We start from the raw sequence: 24,036 nt of genomic DNA on the forward strand, positions 1-24,036 counted from the left end.
GTGGATTATCGTAATTATTGTTGATGTTTATAGAAGAAAATATATCCCAACACATGAACAAGTCAATTATATTGGTGACACATGACAGTTACGGTACAGACGCAGACGTCCAAATACACCAAACATAGCATCTTTGCCACACTCGCCAGACCCAGAGCCGGCTTCGGTGTGTTGTGGGCCTTAGTGAAACTTGAATCAAACTTTTACCTGTGGATATTGATGTGATCACATGATACAATGTTTTTAAATATATACCGAAACCCTTCTAAATTGCACACACACACACTCAGAACCAAGTAAAACATCTGGTTTTAAGAGGTATCCAGTTAGAGAGGTTCTCTTCTGGACTGATATTTAAACAAGGATTGTTAAAGACATCCATTTTTGACGGAATTCTGGTTTACAGTGGGTCCAGTTTTGTGGGGTTTTACATTATATATGAAGAGTTCAGGTGCAAAACGCAATATAAACCATTTTCTTTCATTTTTTAGTTGAAGCCATTATTGTATGTCAGTAAGGGCTAATCGTAGGCCCGCTGGTTTACCGCAAGATGCGATTGATCCTTATGAAATTGTATTGGGTAAATCCCATTTGTTTTTATAAAACAAGATATACGCTTTGCACCTAAACTCTTCATATGTTTTTAAAATCTACAGTGTAGTGCTGTTCTGACAATCAGTTATATTAAAAATATATATCAGTTGGTTTTTAGCAAAATGATAATTGATTGTGAAACCCATAATCAGTTGTGATAACTGTTTTGTAGGGTTTTACGTTATACCTGTTTTTAAAATCTACAGTGTAGTGCTGTTCTGACAATCAGTTATAATAAAACAAAATAGATCAGTTGGTTTCCAGTGAAGTGATAATTGATTGTGAAACCCATAATCAGTTGTGATAACTGTTTTGTAGGGTTTTACGTTATACCTGTTTTTAAAATCTACAGTGTAGTGCTGTTCTGACAATCAGTTATAATAAAACAAAATAGATAGTTGGTTTCCAGTGAAGTGATAATTGATTGTGAAACCCATAATCAGTTGTGATAACTGTTTTGTGGGGTTTTACGTTGTACCTGTTTTTAAAATCTACAGTGTAGTGCTGTTCTGACAATCAGTTATAATGGAAAAAAAAGAAGATCAGATGGCTTCCAGCAAAGTGATGATTGATCGTGAAATCCATAATCAGTTGTGATAACTGTTAACTGTAATTACGTCTAAAGTTCACATGATGAAATGGATCTGATTATCTGCTGGGGTTGGGTTTATTTTCGTGTGTACATAATGAAAAATAGATATTTTATACACAATAGAGGCAAATTGCCAAGATTTGTAGGGCCTGTCTCATTGAACATGATAAGAGTTAAAGTTTGTTTTGTTTAACAACACCACTAGAGCATGTTGATTTTTATTAATCATCCGCTGTTTGATGTTAACCATTTGGTAACTTTAACATATGCTCTTAGAGATAAAAGCCGCAATATTTTTCTGTTAGTAGAAAAGGATCTTTTATATGCACCATCCCACAGACAGGATAGTCATACAACAGCCTTTGATATACCAGAAATAGCCCAATGGACCCACGAATGGGGATCGATCCCAGACTGACTGTTCATCAAGTGAGCGCTTTACCACTAGACTACTAGAAAGTAAAGTTTGTTTTATTTAATGACGCCACTAGAGCACATTGATTTTTTAAAAGTAAAGTTTGTTTTAAAAGCCATAAAGTTTGTTTTTTATTTAATGACGCCACTAGAGCACATTGATTTTTTAAAAGTAAAGTTTGTTTTATTTAATGACGCCGCTAGAGCACATTGATTTTTTAAAAGTAAAGTTTGTTTTATTTAACGACGCCATTAGAGCACATTGATTTTTTATCTTATTATCGGCTATTGGACATCAAACATATGGTCATTCTGACACTATTTTTTAGAGGAAACCCGCTGTCGCCACATAGGCTACTCTTTTATGACAGGCAGTAAGGGATCTTTTATTTGCACTTCCCACAGGCAGGATAGCACAAACCATGGCCTTTGTTGAACCAGTTATGGATCACTGGTCGGTGCAAGTGGTTTTCACCTATCCATTGAGCCTTGCGGAGTACTCACTCAGGGTTTGGAGTCAGTATCTGGATTAAAAATCCCATGCCTCAACTGGGATCCGAACCCAGTATCTACCAGCCTGTAGACCGATGGCCTAACCACGACGCCACCGAGGCCGGTTAAACATGATAATAGGTGCATAGCTCTAATAATTCAAATCCTTCATAAGCTCATATATTACAAGTATTTTCTAACTAATTTTATAATCAAACATTGATCAGTTGGTGCCAAACCGATTACAACAGATGATCACTGATCAATAAAATTCTGATTCTCAAAACTATTAGAGTGAAAAAAGGAAATAAGTAAATTTAGAAATGACGTGATTTACACCAAACCAACTTATGACAGATGAGAAGTAATTCTACAGAATGTTTGTATTCACGTTTATGTCTTATTAAAGTTCAAACAGGCTATCAGCAACTGTTATGATTTTGAATTCCACTTAGTACAACTGATAACAGTACTTGCAAAAGGTTTCATCATCATCCTTCTGTCTGCCTGTCTGTCTTTTTGTCTGTCCATCCGTCTGTCTCACATTGTAGTTTTCTGGATTTTTTTTCACAATACCTAGATATTGAGCTAAAATGTTGTATATAACTTTAGCATGTACTGTTACAGATCAGATATTACTTTCATGGCAATTTACCCAATTTGCAAAGAGTTATGGCTCTTGAACTTTGGAGATACAAAAATTTGACAGAGGTTTCAACAGTTCATTGCATATATATATGTAACAGAAAAATCAACCTCCACTGAAAGGATTTGAACCACGGACTCTCAGTACTAGAGTCCAGTGCTTTACCAACTGAGCTAATAGGAAAATTCCCACTAGCTACTGCCAGTAGGAACACTTTATACCTACACTACTACATACTCTCCCCTCAAGTGAAGCTACGTCCCGGAGCTGTGGGCCACAGGCAGTTGAACTGCTACAGGTCCTGACTGGGTTATAGAAAAAAAAGAATAAAAAAATGTTTTATTTAACGACGCACTCAACACATTTTATTTACAGTTATATGGCGTCAGACATATGGTTATGGACCACACAGATTTTGAGAGGAAACCCGCTGTTGCCACTACATGGGCTACTCTTTCCGATTAGCAGCAAGGGATCTTTTATTTGCGCTTCCCACAGGCAGGATAGCACAAACCATGGCCTTTGTTGAACCAGTTATGGATCACTGGTCGGTGCAAGTGGTTTACACCTACCCATTGAGCCTTGCGGAGCACTCACTCAGGATTTGGAGACGGTATCTGGATTAAAAATCCCATGCCTCGACTGGGATCTGAACCCAGTACCTACCAGCCTGTAGACCGATGGCCTAACAACGACGCCACCGAGGCCAGTCAAGACTGGGTTATAGATGCATTCTTGTATTAAGAACACACCCAGTCCCTATGTCGGCTCCAAATGTAACAGAAAAATCAACCTCCACTGACAGGATTCGAACCACAGACTATCAGTATGAAAGTCCAGTGCTCTTACCAACTGAGCTAATAGGGAAATTCCCATTAGCTACATTACTACATATATTGTACATGTTTTAGTTCCTAAATTGGTGGGCTTGCAATTAAGTGGCACTACAAAGTTGAACTGCTTGTTTGAAACTGGTTAAAGTTTAATGAATAATTTCTTTCTTCTTTCTTTACAGCAACTCAAAATGTTCTCCCATGATTCCACTGGGCTTAAAAGAAACAAAAGAAGAGGATTTTAGAATACCATTAATGGTTTGTCAAAGTTACTTTATCAAAATACCAAAAATATCAAGTGTAAATTTCATTATATTAAGTTTTGATTAATATTTGCTGACTAGTTACATGATATTATAATTTTTATACATCAGATTTAAATATTAATATTTGCTAACTAGTTACATGATGTTATAATTTTTATACATCAGATTTAAATAATATTTGCTGACATGATATTATAATCTTTATACATCAGATTTAAATATTAATATTTGCTGACTAGTTACATGATATTATAATTTTTATACATCAGATTTAAATATTAATATTTTCTGCTTATATATCTTAATATTCATGTTGAAATTGTTAACAGTATTTTTGGTGTTTTGTCTGGCTTTAAAGCCTTGCAAACTGTCACAAACAGCTGTTTTAAATTGGCCAGTATGTTGTAGATATTTTAACTGTGCACATTGATGTACATACACATACATGTATACGAGATGCATTGTCAAGACCAAATTGCAATTACTATGAAATGGAATTTTCATTAGTAAAAATAATGTCTGTTTTGAGACCACATAACAAGAGGTAAAGTAGCCTACTGTGGCTACCATGGTTATTAATCTATCTACCAATTAGCAGCAAATAATGACAAAATGGAATTTTGATCAACAAGAATAATCTCTTCTGGGGTTTTTTGAGACCACATGGCAATGTGATATTTGTTACTATGGTAACGGTTTGTGTTTTTGTAGGATGTTATTCTCGAGCACTACAGTGAAGACAACAAAGACTATGAGAAAGAGATACAAGAATTAATGGACATCCGGCAGGTTAGTGAATCAAAACGGAATAAATCAATTCATGTTTATGTAAACAAGTAAGCTCATTTACAAGGCTAAGCTCTAACAAAAGTTGTTGTCTGTAACCTTAAAAACGGGTAAAAATTATTCTGAAATATAGTATTTAAAATGTATTTTTTTAAATATGTATATTCAATAGTGGATAGGTAATTAGTAGCAATTTTTTATTATTATTTGTTTTTAAAATAATTTTATAAGATATGTTTTAAACACTATAGTTCAGAAATGGAACATAATTTGTACATAATTTCAGTATGGATTAACTTAATAAGAAAAGGAAAAAGTAAAATAAAAAAGAGCCTGTTTTTCTTAAACACATATGTTTAATCATAGTAAATGTATGTACATGTAGTGTTTTCCCTAGAAATTTGGCAAGGCATGGTAGACAAAACACTTTGGGGGCAATTTTGACCATTTTCACGGCACTTTTTTGCATTAAAGACAAACATTTTTTTTGAAATAAACATAAATGTAATTAATGTTCTTGCTATAATAAATGAATGGCAAAATATATAGCAGAGATATTTGTATTAATTAACAATAAATTTTTTGAGTGTTCAATCAAGGCAATTTTAGAATTAATGATTAAAAAAGGCTTTTTTAATCTCAGTGCAGCATGGCACAGGTTAAGGCAAGACGGTTCTAGACTATTGAGGCATGGTGCTGCGCCATGCTAAAACAAGTAGGGAAAACACTAACATGTATGCATTTAACAGAAAAATGGGCCTTGTAAATTCGGAGTTTGATTTTGTTTGTTTTGTTAATCTGTCCACAATAGTTGAGCTCCATTTTGTTATCTTTAGAATTATTTTAATGTACATGTATTCAGTTATATTTTTTATTTAGAAAATTAGCTGTCCTATACATTTATCTGTAAAAACAGGTTGATTTTTTAAAAACAAGTCTTCTTATGAAATAAAAAATAAAAAATAAATACTTGTAAGTACTAATTCTGTTTGTTTTATTTATTTTAGGCCATTCGGACACCATTGCGGGATCCTTCTGGTGTAGAGTTACTTATTGAATATTTCAATCAGTTATATTATATAGAAAAGAGATTTTTTCCTTCTGACAAAAGTCTACCCATTCACTTTCACTGGTGAGTTTTGTACTGTTGTTTGCATTGTTTTCTATTGCAATTTTCAATCAAGTTTTATAATATAGTTTTTATCTTACATCAGCGTAGTTGAATGGAAAGATATAGGTGTTATTTTTCTGTTGTTACTGTAAAATTTTGTTTAGCTCTGTTAAATTTTCTTATTTAACTCCAGTTTTTATAAACTGTAGTTCCACATCAATGAAATTTAGGTTATAGTTGCACTTATTGCTCTTTTTAATATCATTGTGTGTTAAATTTTGAAAACAATTGCTAATATTTATTAATTAAAAAAGAAAATTTGTTTTATAATAAATTATATGAATTATATATGCCTAGTACATTAAAAAAATGTTATTTTTTAAACACCATTCAAGATTGTGTATGTAAAAAAAAGTTGATTCCAAGGAATTCAAGGAAGTTTTATTGTATTTAATGCAATAAATTTCCAAAATGAGTTTAATGTTGCCCTTTTCATTGTTAAATGTTTATTTGAGGTACAGTGAAACCCTTCTAAACTGGATACCTCCGAGACCAAGTACAAAGTCTGGTTTCAAGAGGTATCCAATTTCTAGAGGTTCTATTCTTTAATGATATTTCAAAAAAAAAGACAAAAGAAAAATGTCTTGTTTTGAGGGAATTCTGATTTACACAGGTTCTGGTTTTGAGAGGTTTTACTGTATCACTGTTGTGTTGTAGGTACGATTCCTTAACAGGAGTACCTAGCACCCAGAAAGCGATAGGTTTCGAGAAAGGCAGCATACTGTTCAACATAGGAGCTCTGTATTCTCAGATAGCTTGCAAACAGGTGAGTACACTTTGATCCAGTTTTTAAATGATTCACTCTTGTTTGAAACATTTCACTATAGTTTGAAATGTTTTACTGTATGAAATGATTCACTCTTGTTCAAAATGTTTCACTGTAGTTTGAAATGATTCATTATAGTTTGAAATATTTGACTGGTTTTGAAATGATTGATTATAGTTTGCAATGTTTCATTGGATGAAATTTTCACTCATGTTTGATATGTTTCACTGTAATTTGCAATGAATCACTGTATAAAATGGTTCAATGCACTTTGAAAATGATCCATTATAGTTTGAAATGTTTCACTATAGTTTGAAAATAGTTTGCTGTAGTTTTAAACATTTCACTGTAGTTTAATGTGATTCTCTGTAGTTTGAAACATTTCACTGCAGTTTTGATTTGATTTGCTTTAGTTTGAAAAGATTCACAGTAGTTTGAAATGATTCACGGTAGTGTGAAATGATTCACGGTAGTTTGAAATGATTCACGGTAGTTTGAAATGACTCACGGTAGTTTGAAATGACTCACAGTAGTTTGAAATGACTCACAGTAGTTTGAAATGATTCACAGTAGTTTGAGATGTTTTGTGACTATTTCAGGACCGGTTACAGCTGGATGGCTTGCTCCAAGCGATGCGTTACTTCCAGAGAGCGGCGGGGACGTTCTTCCACCTGCAGACGCACTTCAAACACGCTCCCAGCATGGACATGCAACCACAGACACTCAGCATGCTCAACCTGCTCATGATGGTAACAAATTTATTTATTTATTTATTTATTTATTTGTAAATCTTAAACTATAAACTCAGTATGCTCAATTTAAGCATGGCGGTAAGTAAAATATTTTTGAGTTTCCTCGTCCTCTGCCGCTAATAAAGCTGGTCTGACCCACGGCACTAACGACTGCCGGTAGTAGGGGTGCATAGTAGGTGGTTACAAGTGCCTCTTAACAATGCCAGAAGTAACTACTGAACACTCCCCGAAGTGGTCAGACTAAGCCCACAGCTAAAAGCTGATGGGGAATGGCAGGTGTGTGGCACAGATAGAGACGAGTACCTGTAGCGGTTGGAGAGACAAAGACTGGGATGTGGAGGTGGACAGCGAAAGAAGTTGAAAGATAGGAGTTGCCAGATTGGGAAGAAATGAGATGGGATTCAAAGGGGAGAAAGGAAAGGGTGCAGTGGGATAAAAAAGAAAAGAAAAAAAAAGACTTTTGCGTTTAGCTAAACATTTAATAAGTTTTACATTTAATTGTATTTCACACAAGCTATAAGTCCTAGGTCTCTGAAACCTGGTTTCTACTTTAGTTGTTCATTGCAATGCATAGAATAAATTTATTGTAGGTGAAAGATTTAATTCCATGGAATTCTTGTTTATTTTAGTTACTTAGCCCATCTGTCAGTTCCAAAATGAATACTTACTCGATCTTTCTTTCTCAAAGTGAGATTTATCTTCTTTCATAATGGATCTACAGACGGTTTTTAGATGTTGATTTGTAATTCTTCCTATAACTTGAAAACAGGTTGAAATATTTTACAAATACTGTGTAGTCCAGGCACAGGAATGTGTTTTAGAGAAGAAGATTCTAATGTATAATTATTCCACTGAATTGAGAGCAGGTTTTATGTAACGGTTTTTAAATATTTGACTAATATTGTCTATTCCAGGCCCAGGCACAGGAATGTTTTTTGGAGAAGAAGATTCTAACAGAGAACCCAGAAGGAGTCTTACATCACACACAGATGGCACAGGAGGCAGCACTGGTGGGTTTTAGCAAGAACTGTTTCACATGTTTTGTGAATTTATCGATGAGTAACAATCATAAATTGTACAAAATTGCAAACTTATGTAGTTAAAAATCATGGTTAACCCTGTCCACTGCCAAATTAGCCAATTGCTAAGTTTTATACAAAGAGGCTACATTTATTGTTTGGCTCATACAATTTTTCTTAAATTAACCGCTTTTTAAACATGACAAGGAAATACTTACTGTAGAATACTTTATTTTCGCGGGATCAAATATTCGCGATTTAATGAAAATGGGTCAATTCGCGAACATTTATTTTCATGAATCCCCCAACCCCCATCAATAAAAAAACGAAGTACAGATGTCAATAATTTTGTTTTAAAAACGGAACTTAGTTTTGCCGGTTGTTACGCTAATCTGTAGAACTAATCCTACATGTACACACGAGTGCTATACACATAAAACAATAGTTTTCCTGCTTTAACCAATCAAGACTTTATTGTTTACAAGTTAATAAGCTTACAGAAGGTGCTTACTGCGTGCAGTTTTTCTTAATCCTTATAATTGTTATAAAAACAAAAACCGAAAACAAACGAAACGAAATTTGAAGGCACAAGCTACTAGTACTCAGTAACTTAAGTTTGATTGAAACAATATTTATTGCCGTCAAAATACTAGTTCAAAACGGTTTGTGGTTAAAGTAGCGACGTGTACTATGAATAAAATTGTGAAACATCTGAACATAGCCCAGTCTGGATTTTTTCACTTCCACATTTTTAATATACTGTGATAATGCATGTTTACTTCTGTCGTTGAACACGTGTAGACTGTCCGATGAACTGATCACTAGCACATGCGAAGGAAAACAGCATAAAGCTTTTTAGTGTTAGTATTGTTTTATTGTCATGTATGTACTTACCATCGTGTTCTTGATTTAAAGTTTTAAACAGCTTTTGTGTTTTGTGGTTTGTTCCGTGACAGGAGGGAGTACCGCTTTGTTACTACTAGCCTCGTACATCGGAAACTAATGTGGTGTAGTTGAACGAGACTACATATTTTTTTTTTTTTGTCGGCCTTTATTTTCGCATGGAATATATTTTCATGAATTTCATTCACACGCGAAAAACGCGAAAATAAAGTATTCTACAGTAACTTATTAAAAAATTGGCTGAAACAAAATTCATTCCAGTGTGAGTCCTGAAAGTACACTTATAACAGTTTAAAAATACACTTATAACAGTTTAAAAATACACATATACCAGTTTAAAAATACACTTATAACAGTTTAAAAATACACCATTTTTAGAATCTTATCTGAAATACACTATTTGTTACAAATAATTTTAAAATGCCTTAAAATTGCAGAAACAGGGCCTAGGAATAATTAATAAACAACACAAGTTTGAATCATTGTTTTAGTTTATTTGCAATGTATGTTCTGGCCTGGACAAAAATAATGTCCTCATAGGAAATGACCCGGATGCATCAGATTTTATTCTTATTGGGCGAGTATTGAATTACTAATTGAATTGAATCTACTGATTCAAGAATATGCTGAGACTTGTCTAAAGAAAATCTTACTTCATTTATATTTCTGTTAATTAATTTCACAGGTGTCAGAAAAGTACAGAGAATGCCACAGAAGTATGACCGCTGAACCCGTGAAGAGTTATCTCCCCTTATCATGGATTACGATGGCTCAAACAAAACATTACTTTTTCAAAGGCATGGCACATTCCAGTGTCGCCACAGCACTTATGAGCCAAAAAGGTGTGGTTAAGAAAAAGTTTCATTCTAGAAATGGATAGGAAATTTTTAACAGCTTGATTGAAAATTGAAGAAAAATAATGTTTTGGTTTTATTATGAAATAAGATATATTAATTTTGACTCTGCCAATTTCAGACAGTTATGTTGAATTTTACCCAAAATCAGACATTTATGTTGATATGTAACTTATTTTAAACAGATTCATTGAAAGTTAACTAATTTCAGACATTTGTAATGTTGAAATTTACCCCAATTTCAGTATAATAGAAGTTTAACAAATTTTTGTTGAAATTTAACTAATTTCAGACAGACGTTATGTTATCAGGTTGAAAGACCCAAAATCAGACATTTTTGTTGAACTTAAAACAAAATCAGACATAATTTATGTTGATATGTAACTAATTTTAAACAGATTTTTGAAATTTAACTAATTTTGGACATTTGTAATGTTGGAATTTAATTCCATTTCAGTATAATAAAAATTCAACCAATTTTGTCAAATTTTAACCAGTTTGATTGAAATTTAACTTATTTTGTTGAAATTTAACCAAATTTGTTGAAATTTAACCACTTTCAGACAGCAGTGATGTTGACAGGTTGAAAGACATGATGGAGAGTCTTCACACGGGCACGGAGATACGAGATGAAAACAACGGATTGAAACTTCCCACCAACGAGGACGACCGCAAGGTGCTAGGTAAAGGAGCAGTTGTTATCTGTGATTTTTTTATACTGTACAGTATCGCATGTTTTTACTGAAGGATTTCTAACATTAATTTAATAATGGCCTTCATGAACATTACAGGAAATTTTTGAAAGTTGTTTAATTTTGTAACGAGGTAGTAAATTTTATGGTTAATGGTTAATTTTGTTCTAAGTAACAGGCTGCAAAAAATACCAACTAAACACATTTTATGTTTTTTCAAAGCAAAGAAATGACACCCTTCCACCCCCCAAAAAGGGGGTTTCAGTTAAACACTTAATGCCTATCTCATGGTCCATTCCTTGACATGGTGAGGTAGCTTGCATGTCTCAATAACTCGGAGAGCTATGACAGCTGGAGCATCGGCTCCTGGTAGGGTCACCCAAGCTGGGCTGCTCTAAGGGTAGAGACTAGACTAATATGGACCGGACAGACAGAGGACATGAGACAAGAAAGACAATTGTCTAGGAAAAGCAAACTCCAAAATCAAAACTGGGCTGGAGAGGATCAGAATCGTAGTAAGGAAACTCTCCTGGGAGAAGGAAAACTCCAAACTCAAACCAAGTCCACAGAAGCAATGCATCAGCATTAGCGTGGAAACCGAAAGGAAATGTCTGTACATGCACGAAGCTCTGTGATCATCATCATCACTTAATGCACCTTTGGTGATGCACCAGGCCATACCATAAAATTCTCTTATAAAATTGACTAATTCAGGTGCTGTATAACTGCAACATTTGTTTTTAGTTCTATGTTAGTAACAGATACTATTATGTATATCACAGTGTAATGCTCTTTAAAAAAATTAAATATGCTTGCTGTAGTAGTATTTTTGTATATTTTAACTAATATAGCTCATTTCTGAGAATTTGTTTTTGTATATTTTAACAGGTAAAGCTCATTTATGAGAATCTGTGTTTGTATATTTTAACAGGTAAAGCTCATTTCTGAGAATCTGTGTTTGTATATTTTAACAGGTAAAGCTCATTTCTGAGAATCTGTGTTTGTATATTTTAACAGGTAAAGCTCATTTACGAGAATCGGTTCTAAGTCACGAGGAGGCACTACGCGTTCATGATCTATGTAAACAGTCGAGGAAAATAGACACATTTAGAGAGATTTTGCAAAAAACCCATGAAAAGTAAGAAAATATCTGAGCATTCTTTTTAACAAAGATGACAGTGGAATTGCTGAAGTATAATGACCATTTAAAAACTATTTTTATATTTCAGAAAGGGTAGCCCATTTGTTGTCCTTAAATGGTGACCTATTTAACATAACTAAGCAATTGAGGGTGAGATTTAGTAGAGCATTCATCTGAAGTGACATTGGTGATAGAATCCAGGCACCACGGCTCCCACCATTTAGTAGAGCATTCATCTGAAGTGACATTGGTGATAGAATCCAGGCACCACATCTCCCACCATTTAGTAGAGCATTCATCTGAAGTGACATTGGTGATAGAATCCAGGCACCACGGCTCCCACCATTTAGTAGAGCATTCATCTGAAGTGACATTGGTGATAGAATCCAGGCACCACGGCTCCCACCATTTAGTAGAGCATTCATCTGAAGTGACATTGGTGATAGAATCCAGGCACCACGGCTCCCACCATTTAGTAGAGCATTCATCTGACGTGACATTGGTGATAAAATCCAGGCACCACGGCTCCCACCATTTAGTAGAGCATTCATCTGAAGTGACATTGGTGATAGAATCCAGGGACCACGGCTCCCACCATTTAGTAGAGCATTCATCTGAAGTGACATTGGTGATAGAATCCAGGCACCACGGCTCCCACCATTTAGTAGAGCATTCATCTGAAGTGACATTGGTGATAGAATCCAGGCACCACGGCTCCCACCATTTAGTAGAGCATTCATCTGAAGTGACATTGGTGATAGAATCCAGGCACCACATCTCCCACCATTTAGTAGAGCATTCATCTGAAGTGACATTGGTGATAGAATCCAGGCACCACGGCTCCCACCATTTAGTAGAGCATTCATCTGAAGTGACATTGGTGATAGAATCCAGGCATCACGGCTCCCACCATTTTTTAGAGCATTCATCTGAAGTGACATTGGTGATAGAATCCAGGCATCACGGCTCCCACCATTTAGTAGAGCATTCATCTGAAGTGACATTGGTGATAGAATCCAGGCACCACGGCTCCCACCATTTAGTAGAGCATTCATCTGAAGTGACATTGGTGATAGAATCCAGGGACCACGGCTCCCACCATTTAGTAGAGCATTCATCTGAAGTGACATTGGTGATAGAATCCAGGCACCACGGCTCCCACCATTTAGTAGAGCATTCATCTGAAGTGACATTGGTGATAGAATCCAGGCACCACATCTCCCACCATTTAGTAGAGCATTCATCTGAAGTGACATTGGTGATAGAATCCAGGCACCACGGCTCCCACCATTTAGTAGAGCATTCATCTGAAGTGACATTGGTGATAGAATCCAGGCATCACGGCTCCCACCATTTTTTAGAGCATTCATCTGAAGTGACATTGGTGATATAATCCAGGCACCACGGCTCCCACCATTTAGTAGAGCATTCATCTGAAGTGACATTGGTGATAGAATCCAGGCACCACGGCTCCCACCATTTAGTAGAGCATTCATCTGAAGTGACATTGGTGATAGAATCCAGGCACCACGGCTCCCACCATTTAGTAGAGCATTCATCTGAAGTGACATTGGTGATAGAATCCAGGGACCACGGCTCCCACCATTTAGTAGAGCATTCATCTGAAGTGACATTGGTGATAGAATCCAGGGACCACGGCTCCCACCATTTAGTAGAGCATTCATCTGAAGTGACATTGGTGATAGAATCCAGGCACCATGGCTCCCACCATTTAGTAGAGCATTCATCTGAAGTGACATTGATGATAGAATCCAGGCACCACGGCTCTCACTATTTTGACCCTGTTATTAAGATTCTCAGAATGCTGGAAATTCCATAACTGATCTCCTGAAATTAAACAATTTCTGCAAAGCCACACTAACAGGTCCAGACTCTTTGAGCCCTTACATTTCCCCATTCCTTGCTATTCAATGAGTGTCTATGTGACAGCAGCAGGTCTTCGTTCTTACAAATGACCGTCATTTAAAATGTGCTGAGGTCCTTCCTTGTGATAGTAATATATAGAGGATACATTGTATTTCATGTTATGAGTTATATCTCATCAAGTGAAGTTTGCAGTCATATTTCACGAGTTGCGTTTGCACGAGTGTGATACGATTGCAAACTTCACGAGCTGAGATATAAATCATATTTGACAAAAAAGATGAAATTTTCTATTTATTATATAACTTTTGGCAATTTAGCTTTATTTTTAAAATGCCAGCAGCAAAATAGTACGGCTTTCTTACAGTGAACATAAAACTTTCTACAGTGACAATAACACATTTTATAGTTAAATAGTGAAATTTTCACTCTAAAATGTGTTATCGTCACTGTGTGACTGATAACACTTTTATTTCACTAATATTTTAGGATATTTCACTAAGTGTTATATAATATAAGTCCCTGGTTGTTTGAGATCACATATTAATATCACTGGAGATACATTGTAGATATAGTCAGAGATTTGATCTAGAACAAGTTGTTTGTTAACCTTCTCACTTCCAGATGTCTAATACCATAGTCACTATTCTATGATCTTGTGTATGCAAAACGTTGATCATGAATATGTCACTAATCCACTAGTCTTACATATACATGTAACATGTTAAAATCTGGAATCGTCCATCAAGTTTTGAGTTTGGACTACATTACTAATCCCCAGAACCCGTGCTTATAAAACTTTTACAATCCAGAATCTATCTCTAATGACGTCACACGCATAGTTTGTATGGCGTTATCATGACATTACCGTCTCAGACTCTATTAGAGTCTTGAATCTAATGAGGTCACACACATACAGTTTGTATGGCGTTATCATGACATTACCGTCTCAGACTCTATTAGAGTCTCGAGTCTAATGAGGTCACACACATACAGTTTGTATGGCGTTATCATGACATTACCGTCTCAGACTCTATTAGAGTCTCGAGTCTAATGAGGTCACACACATACAGTTTGTATGGTGTTATCATGACATTACCGTCTCAGACTCTATTAGAGTCTCGAGTCTAATGAGGTCACATACATACAGTTTGTATGGCGTTATCATGACATTACCGTCTCAGACTCTATTAGAGTCTCGAGTCTAATGAGGTCACACACATACAGTTTGTATGGCGTTATCATGACATTACCGTCTCAGACTCTATTAGAGTCTCGAATCTAATGAGGTCACACACATACAGTTTGTATGGCGTTATCATGACATTACCGTCTCAGACTCTATTAGAGTCTCGAATCTAATGAGGTCACACACATACAGTTTGTATGGCGTTATCATGACATTACCGTCTCAGACTCTATTAGAGTCTCGAATCTAATGAGGTCACACACATACAGTTTGTATGGCGTTATCATGACATTACCGTCTCAGACTCTATTAGAGTCTCGAATCTAATGAGGTCACACACATACAGTTTGTATGGCGTTATCATGACATTACCGTCTCAGACTCTATTAGAGTCTCGAGTCTAATGAGGTCACACACATACAGTTTGTATGGCGTTATCATGACATTACCGTCTCAGACTCTATTAGAGTCTCGAGTCTAATGAGGTCACACACATACAGTTTGTATGGCGTTATCATGACATTACCGTCTCAGACTCTATTAGAGTCTCGAGTCTAATGAGGTCACACACATACAGTTTGTATGGCGTTATCATGACATTACCGTCTCAGACTCTATTAGAGTCTCGAGTCTAATGAGGTCACACACATACAGTTTGTATGGCGTTATCATGACATTACCGTCTCAGACTCTAGTAGAGTCTCGAGTCTAATGAGGTCACACACATACAGTTTGTATGGCGTTATCATGACATTACCGTCTCAGACTCTATTAGAGTGTTTGTATGGCGTTGTCATGACGTTACCGTCTCAGACTCTATTAGAGTGTTTGTATGGCGTTGTCATGACGTTACCGTCTCAGACTCTATTAGAGTGTTTGTATGGCGTTGTCATGACGTTACCGTCTCAGACTCTATTAGAGTGTTTGTATGGCGTTGTCATGACGTTACCGTCTCAGACTCTATTAGAGTGTTTGTATGGCGTTATCATGACATTACCGTCTCAGACTCTATTAGAGTCTTGAGTCTAGACTGTAAAAGTTTTATAAGCACCAGGCCTGATCTTTATCCTATTGATGTTGTGCTTACAGGACTTTGGCCAAGTTTTCTGCGTTGGAGGAAGAAGATGACTTCACGGAGCTCGTCACCGTGCCACGGATACAGGGCCGGTCAGAGAACGATCTCTCTCCTATTTCTCCCGAGTTTTCAAAAGTTAAAGTCAGTGACATCTTCTGGAAACTGGTGAGTTTTACAATTCATTTTATTAGTGATGGGAGCTTTCTTAAAGGGAATTGTTCATTGGTTTTAATGCCAAAACTATAGGCGTGGTAATATATCTAAATTAGTCAAAACATCAAATGGCAATTTTGGGCTTAAGGACTGGAATGGAGTCCAAATATATATTTTTTGGTTTTGGCTGCCCACTTTATTTGCGACTAATTCATTTCATATGCCTGATGCAAACAATTTATATATAGATACATTTTTAAAAATTCTAATTGTAAATTTAGTTATTTTATGATGCATTAAAAAAAACTTCTTTTTTTTCCCCTTTCTCTTCTAACTGTAAATTCCATAGCCTTATTACCCCCACCGGGGAATCTCGGAGAATGTAAGCTTATATTATGCACTGACCAATATATCACAAATTATTAAAATATACAATTTTAATAATATCACCAAAAAAATGGCCACGGCAAGCAAATGCTGTAGAAAAATAGGCTCCATGGATGTTTTGCAGATAATGTGTAAGAGAGGTGTTTAATATATTAAGTATTGCAAAACAAAAAATATTAATTAATAAAGTGACATTATAATTTTGAGACTTCCAAGGTAAAATACATGTAAATGCCAAGGAAAATGAAAATACCACAGCAATCTCCATGCATTTCTGATTGCCCTGATTCATTGCTCCGGTTATAGTATTTATTTTTTAGTCAGAGAAAAGCCGTATTAAACAAAAAGGTTAAAAATAACATTAAAATGTTTTAATGTAAAGACTTAGTATAATGGATGAAAACTTGTCAGTGATAATGCATGTGTTGGTCATTTTAGACGTTTTATTGTGCATAAGATGCAAAATTATAATGTCACTTTATTAACTGTATGCAAATCTGCCGTAACATGTTTTTATAAATTTCATATTTATAGCTAAAAACAAACCAGCATACTATTACTATTACATTTTTAACTTATTATTAGTGGCCATCTTGAAAAATGGTCGCACTTGCTATAATATACAATATTTTAAAATTAGTTTCAATTTAAAAATGCTCCCTATAATATATGCTAAGTTTCATGGTAATTTTAAAATAACTAATTAATTGTTTTTGGTTTGAAAATATCCACTATTCGGTTCATTATGTAAAAAATCTATGGTCTACATGCCTTCATTAACTGTTGGATAACTTTTTTTTCCAATAAAAATTGACTTGCAGACCAATCAATCCTTCATTAGAATATCTAAGCTGTTTAAAAATACCAATATAAAAAGATTAGCAGAAGGGGATTACCTTGAATCTGATTTTGAGCCTTTTCTCAAGTTTGGCTCCCTGACTACATAATGTTTATTTTTGTTTTGTTTTTCACCCAGGGACCTATTGCCATCTTCAATGCTCGGAACGAGTGGTCGGCCGCAAGACTTGTTCCTCTGAATCGTGACCTGGGCGAGGGTTTCGGATTCAGTGTCCGTGGCGATTCGCCTGTCATTGTCGCCGAGATTGAACCGGACAGTGTAGCAGGGGTAAGAATAATTTTCTGTAGCTTGATGATCTATCTTCCCAGAGTTTCATTTAGCTGGGGACGAGTCCACACTTTTCCCTCCTTATAAATATGAAAAATTTCCCTTTGTAGGTTAAAGTTGTTCTTTTTGTCTTTTTGTTTTGTTTAATGACACCACTAGAGCACATTGATTTATTAATAATCGACTATTGGATGTCAAATATTTGGTAATTTCGACATAATCTCAGAGTGGAAACTTGCTGTATTTTTCCATTAGTAACAAGGGATCTTTTATATGCACCATTCCACAGACAGGATAGCACATACCACAGCCGTTGATATACCAGTCGTGGTGCACAGGCTGGAATGAGAAATAGCCCAATGGGCGGATTCATGATAAGACTGAAATGGTGGTGACATTTTCTTTTATCTTTCTTTTTTGCAGAAAAGTTCAATGAAAGTTGGTGACTTTGTTGTTGGAGTGGGAACGATCGACACCAAATGGGCGAAACACGAAGAAGTCGTGCAGTTTGTGCGTAAAGCTGGAAACTACTTGGAGCTACGGCTCATTACACCGATGGGACAGAGTTATCTCGAGTGTGACCCCGAGATCAGAGCGTCGACCATCAGCCTCCCAACCTCGCCAGTCAAACTACAGAACGGTCGCACCGGTAGCCTGAACAGTGAAAAGAGCAACCGCAGCAGCAGGCTGAGTGCGCCGTGGATATTCATGAGGCGCAATTCGTCGAAAGAAAAATCAGACAAGAAGAAGCCAGAAGAAGGAGATGACGATATCGTTTCGAGATGAATTGTGTGACAGTGTGAAAGCTATTCTGTGCAGGCTAAGTGCGCCGTGGATATTCATGAGGCACAATTCATTGAAAAAAAAGTCAAATAAGAAAAAGCCAGAAAAAGGAGATGATGATATCATTTCAAGATGAATTGTGTAACAGTGTGAAAGCTATTCTGTGCAATTTTGGTGGGTTTTTTTTTTCATTTTATTGTTTAGTCATACCTGACAATCAAAATATGAAGAACTTTTCTTTTGGCTTATATGTAAGAGTAAGGAGCAGTGTTGTGATTTTATGGATTAACTTTCCAGTATGACCTTGCTTCATGACCTAACAGTTTCACCTTGCATTGTGATCTTGAAAAGTTTTCTTTTGCTTACAAATAAGAGAGTAAGGATTTGAAAATTTAGCTAGTTGTATTGCAGTTACGATAAACTTACAGCATTAACGTTTTTTTTGTGTTTTTTTAACTTAATGAATATTTTCTATTTTGGGACTGTTTCAGATATTTCAACTTACATGATTGTCTCTTTATCAAGCAGATAACTTGTTATTTGTTAATTAGTTAGATTTGTTTGTCATTGTTGCATAATAATTGTATCAATATAACTTATTGTAAATATCTATTAAATTTATCACCTGTACCCTATTTTACAAAGTGATCTTAACGCTATGATCACCTTAAGTACATAACATCTTTATACACTTTGACTAAGATCACCTTAAGTACGTACTTACCGTATACACTTAAGGTAATCTTAGCGCTAAAATTGCTTTGTAAAATGGGGCCTTGGTATATACAAAATCCCTCCACTAAATTCTTATGAATTTGTTGTTAAAATACCAGAAATCTTCATTTCTTTTACTAATATAGGGCTATATACAGTATGAAGTAATTGTTGATTTCATTATCAGGTTTTGTAGTATTAATGTTTCAGGGATTTTGTATCTTGCCACAAATACCCAAGTCATGTAGCAATCAAATATAAACAGGCATACTGTTTTACAGATACGTATTATGTAGTAATATTTGTATTATATAAAGTGCTCTTACTGGCAGTAGCTAATAGGAATCTCTCTTTTATATCTCAGTTAGTAGAGCACTAGATATCTGCCCACAAGGATCCTAGTTCAAATCTCCATATTGGAAGGTTGAGTTACATTAGGTTGGCAATTAAGAAAATAGCCATGGCAAAAAGTAAGTTGTGGAAAAATAGCCTCCATAACATTTTCCACTGTAGGTTTGCAGTTCATAATGGAAAAGAAGAGTTTAATTTATCAGTATTACAAATATAAAAATTTAATTAAGAAAATTTTCACTGAAATTTGAAAGTTCCATGGCAAAATATATGCTGTGGAAATTTGAAAACACCATAGCAATGTCCACGGCAGTGCCGAATGCCATGGTCAATTGTTAAACAAGTCTGTGAACTCTTGAATTCCTTACTGATAATCATAGTTCAGTTGATTCTGTTCATAGCAGGTCGCCAAAGATTGTTTTAAACTAGTCACATATTTTTCACTTTCTAATTATGACTTGTCAGTGAGGTATTTTATTAAAAAACAGCAATAAGCTGAACAAACACTGTTTAGTAGTATTAGCATAAGTATTTTACAGGGCTTCTAGATTATGGTAGCCCCACTCCCATGGCTAGTGATATTCAATGTTGGGCTAGTAAATAACTACTATTGCCATGCCCAACAGCTAGCAGGGCTTCTAGATTATGGTAGCCCCACTCCCATGGCTATTGATATTCAATGTTGGGCTAGTAAATAACTACTATTGCCATGCCCGACGGCTAGTGAAATTTGCTTTGGTCAAATGTTGCAGTTGTCTATTTTGTAAATATGAATATCCTGCCCCCACCCCAACATTAGTGTTTTTTAAGCACTATCTCCCTCTTTAGGTAACATATCTGATTATTACTATTATTTAGTCATATTGTATTAACTTAAAGTAAAGTAGGACTAGTGAATGTTTAATCGTGGCTAGTAAATTTTTAAAATTACTGATCCCATGGCTAGTGGATTGATGTTTTTTTTTATAGAAGCCCTGATTTTGACAAATTGACTGAAATTTAATCATCAAATTCAACTTATTTGTTATGGTTTTGCAAATAGCTTGAATCGTAAGTCATGAAAAAGCTAAGTTTAAATGAAAACAAATCTTTTGGGTTTTATTTTTATTCAGAATTATGTTTATGTGGGGTTTTTAAAATTATCTAAGAAGCAGTTAACAGTTTTGCATGATTTAATTTTCTTGAATTGTCCAATAAATATGTGAAAATAAGTTTGTATATTACAAATGCAACCACATTTCTCACACCCAAAACCCCAACACACACAAACTAAAAATACATTTCATAAATTAGTATAGATTTGAGCTGGCCTTAAATTTATATATTGCACTTAAGATTTTTTAAAAACATGTTCAGACTTATCATCTTCAAAGAATATTTACAGTTTACGTGGACGGATTTAATTTTTTTTTTTTTTAAATCAAAACATGTACATTGGAATGGCCTTAAAGTTATGTAGATTATACCGCATTTTTATTGTCCTTGAAGGATACAGGTTAGTTGACAAATTCAGTTTAGACTTGCCTTAAAAACCTGTAAATACAATGTTTGTATTTAAGGTATTATATTAGGTTTTTATGTTTTTAAATATTGTTATATATTTTCAAAATGCTGTTTAAAACAAGTCATTTTTAGTCAATTTTATTTTTAGTTATATTAAAAAAAAAATATCTTTGCTTTTACAAATATATACAATCTAAAGCATTATTTAATTTGTAAAAATCACAAGTTTCCATATAGAATATTTTAATATCCAATAATAATTTTATAATAATAGTTATGAACAGGCCCTAATCTTGCGGGCGAAATGAGCGTTTTTTTTCCTGAAAGTCGGCGCAAGTCGCTGAATTATTAACAATAGTGAATAGTCGAAGTTGCGGTAATATTTTGAACCTAATCTAATTTCAAAAACAAAATCACACAACAGACGCCAAGACTCCGACTAGTTTATTGTCATAGCTCACTTGGCACTTTGTCGCCATATGTCGGTGTTTGTTTTTACTCTGGTGCCAGTCTATACATCGACGCACGTCGCGCCGTTTGCAGTGACCAGTCAAGTGTTGTTAAAATGTTCTCAGCAACATTCATTTCAGTAATGCCACAAAACACTAATTATTACTTTCATTTTAATATAGTGACACATACAATTGTTTTTATAAATTTTATTACTGGAAGAAGTAGTATTTTATATCAAAATATTACAATTAGAACCGAGTATAATTTTGAATTTTTTTGAATGAATGCTGAATATGGTGATTCAAATATAGAATATGGTTACGAAAACATATTAAAACAGTAACTGCACTGTTATTACTAAATACTATTTTTCCATAGCATTAATTTTTTTTGCAGGGGGTTGGAAATGTACCGATAAATGTTCACTTCGCCTATTTTTATTAAACTTCTCCCCTTTCTTCTGGGAAGGAAGAAGACACTTCTCCTAATTTTTCAGTTCTAGATTAGGGCCTGTATGAAATGATGGTGTTTGGTGTAACATTTTATCAATGCCAATTACGATGAAAAATAGCAGTATAGAATACATAATCATGGTGAAATTGGCAGTCATACCAAACATAATAGTTTTATGATACTAGTCATCAGATAATAATACTGCTAAATATCTCTTTAGCTGAACTGTGCCACTAATCATTTAGGTGTATTTTGCCAATATATCATGATTTATGCCATCTTCGCATGCCAAGGTACCATTTCGTCTAACTCAGGGCTCGAACTTAACAACGGCACCGACAGCAATTGCCGCCGATGAGATGAGACACAAATTGCCGTAGGTAGAGAGCATCTCCGACAGCACTTTTGTGCCATCAGTAAAGCTCCTCAACAATGGCAAAGTGTATACACCTGGTGTACATTATCTGGCAATATTTAACATTTGCAATATGTCTACATACGGCAAAATAACCCTTCAATCATGTGTATTTGCTGCAAATGTAACTTTTTAAATATTGCCATAGGCAAACTCAAAATTGCTGTCGGTGGACTGTTTCACCATTGGAATTTTTTTTAAATTGCTGTGAGAGACAAATTCTTAGGTTCGTGCCCTGTAACTACTTCATTTTAAAATGCAGTATTATACAGTGAAGCCAAGACAATCTTAAAGTGAAAATTCAGTCTTGACTGTGACAGCATTAATTATCTAGACAGAAAAGAACAAACTTTAATCTTCTGTCTTTGCACTGGACATTGTGGCCTAAAGAAGCACCTAAAAAGGATAGGACTTGCAGAGGTGAGCCAATGTGAATGTGGTACTGAAGAGCAAACACTGGAATACGTTCTACAAATATGCCCACATCTAGATGAAATTCAACAGAAAGTTTGGACGGAAGACATGTCCCTCAACATCAAAACTCTGGGGACCTGTCAACGATGTCCGGAAGACGGCAAATTTGATTGCCACATCCGAATTACTGATATGACGGCCGTAAAAAGATTGAATGCAGAAGAAGAAGATGAAATGCAGTATTTAAAACGGAATGGTATTTTGGCTTGTGAAGATGTATTTTTGTAAGAAGTTAGTCAAAATATACAAAGTTACCATAGGTGTTCATAATGTACTGGATATTTTTTTCTCACAAAGATTTTTTTTTTTTAGTTTATTACTCTAGTCAGTTTAAAACCCAGGACAATGAAAGATAGCAGTATTTTTATGATCAGGTTTTTTAGATTATTTGAATAGAAAATTAATGTAAATATTACTATTTGTCACAGTGTAGCAGTAGTGTTATTCTTTCTGTATTTTGATATCAACTGTTAGAAATGAGTTTCAGTTAATTAGGGCCTAAATTAATTCACTGCAAACTGCTTGTTGAACTGAGCTCCAGTAATATTTTATTACTGTCTATGTATTTACATTATATTTATAATATAATGTCCCAATTATAAGACTCTTATATTCATTACATAAAAGTTAGTCTGTTCTCCAACATTGTAAACTGATGGCGAGTGTGTTTTGTATTGTGATTGGTTAATTACATTTCTTTCCCCGGATGAAATGAAAATAATACCCAGAAAGGTAATGACGTCATTAGCAATTGGAACAGGCCATGTTTATGGTTCAAGGGTCTACAGTTAAATTGTAGCCAGGTATTTTTTTCAAGAAATAACAAATATACAGTTTTTAGTTCTGTAGAAAAACAATTCAGTTTACATAACGATATGGATTTTTTTTTATTTGTGGGTGTTATTGTCTATTTGATGCCTGCAAAGGTTTCATTTTTAACCTCAGGCTAACTCCTTTGGTGAGTAAACATTTGCGAGATCAAATAGACAATAACATCTGCAAATCTAAAAACTCCATATGGTTATCTCCTAATTAGTCCAAACCAAACAAGCAAATTGGCAAGAAGTCATGTGACGGGAAATGATACATGACACAATGAAAGATGTTGGCCTCTTGATTGGCTATTGAGATGTTATGGCCAAACTGTTCAATGGA

General features: G+C 34.9%; 1 protein-coding gene across 1 annotated transcript in view; it reads left to right on the plus strand.

Annotated features, from left to right (window-relative positions):
• Positions 1-20,136, plus strand: part of LOC121389513 (rhophilin-1-like) — a 55,826-nt gene extending 35,690 nt beyond the window's left edge. The window contains exons 4-15 of the mRNA XM_041521165.1: positions 3,754-3,829; positions 4,549-4,626; positions 5,631-5,755; positions 6,452-6,560; positions 7,160-7,309; positions 8,227-8,322; positions 9,920-10,076; positions 10,652-10,771; positions 11,798-11,918; positions 16,084-16,234; positions 17,586-17,735; positions 18,159-20,136. Of these exons, the coding sequence (XP_041377099.1) occupies positions 3,754-3,829; positions 4,549-4,626; positions 5,631-5,755; positions 6,452-6,560; positions 7,160-7,309; positions 8,227-8,322; positions 9,920-10,076; positions 10,652-10,771; positions 11,798-11,918; positions 16,084-16,234; positions 17,586-17,735; positions 18,159-18,521 (1,696 nt within the window). The 3' untranslated portion in view covers positions 18,522-20,136. The remainder of the gene's footprint in view (positions 1-3,753; positions 3,830-4,548; positions 4,627-5,630; positions 5,756-6,451; positions 6,561-7,159; positions 7,310-8,226; positions 8,323-9,919; positions 10,077-10,651; positions 10,772-11,797; positions 11,919-16,083; positions 16,235-17,585; positions 17,736-18,158) is intronic.
• The last annotated feature ends 3,900 nt before the right edge of the window (positions 20,137-24,036 follow it).

Source organism: Gigantopelta aegis, chromosome 14 (genome assembly GCF_016097555.1).
Source record: "Gigantopelta aegis isolate Gae_Host chromosome 14, Gae_host_genome, whole genome shotgun sequence".
In the NCBI taxonomy this organism is placed as follows: Eukaryota; Metazoa; Mollusca; class Gastropoda; order Neomphalida; family Peltospiridae; genus Gigantopelta; species Gigantopelta aegis.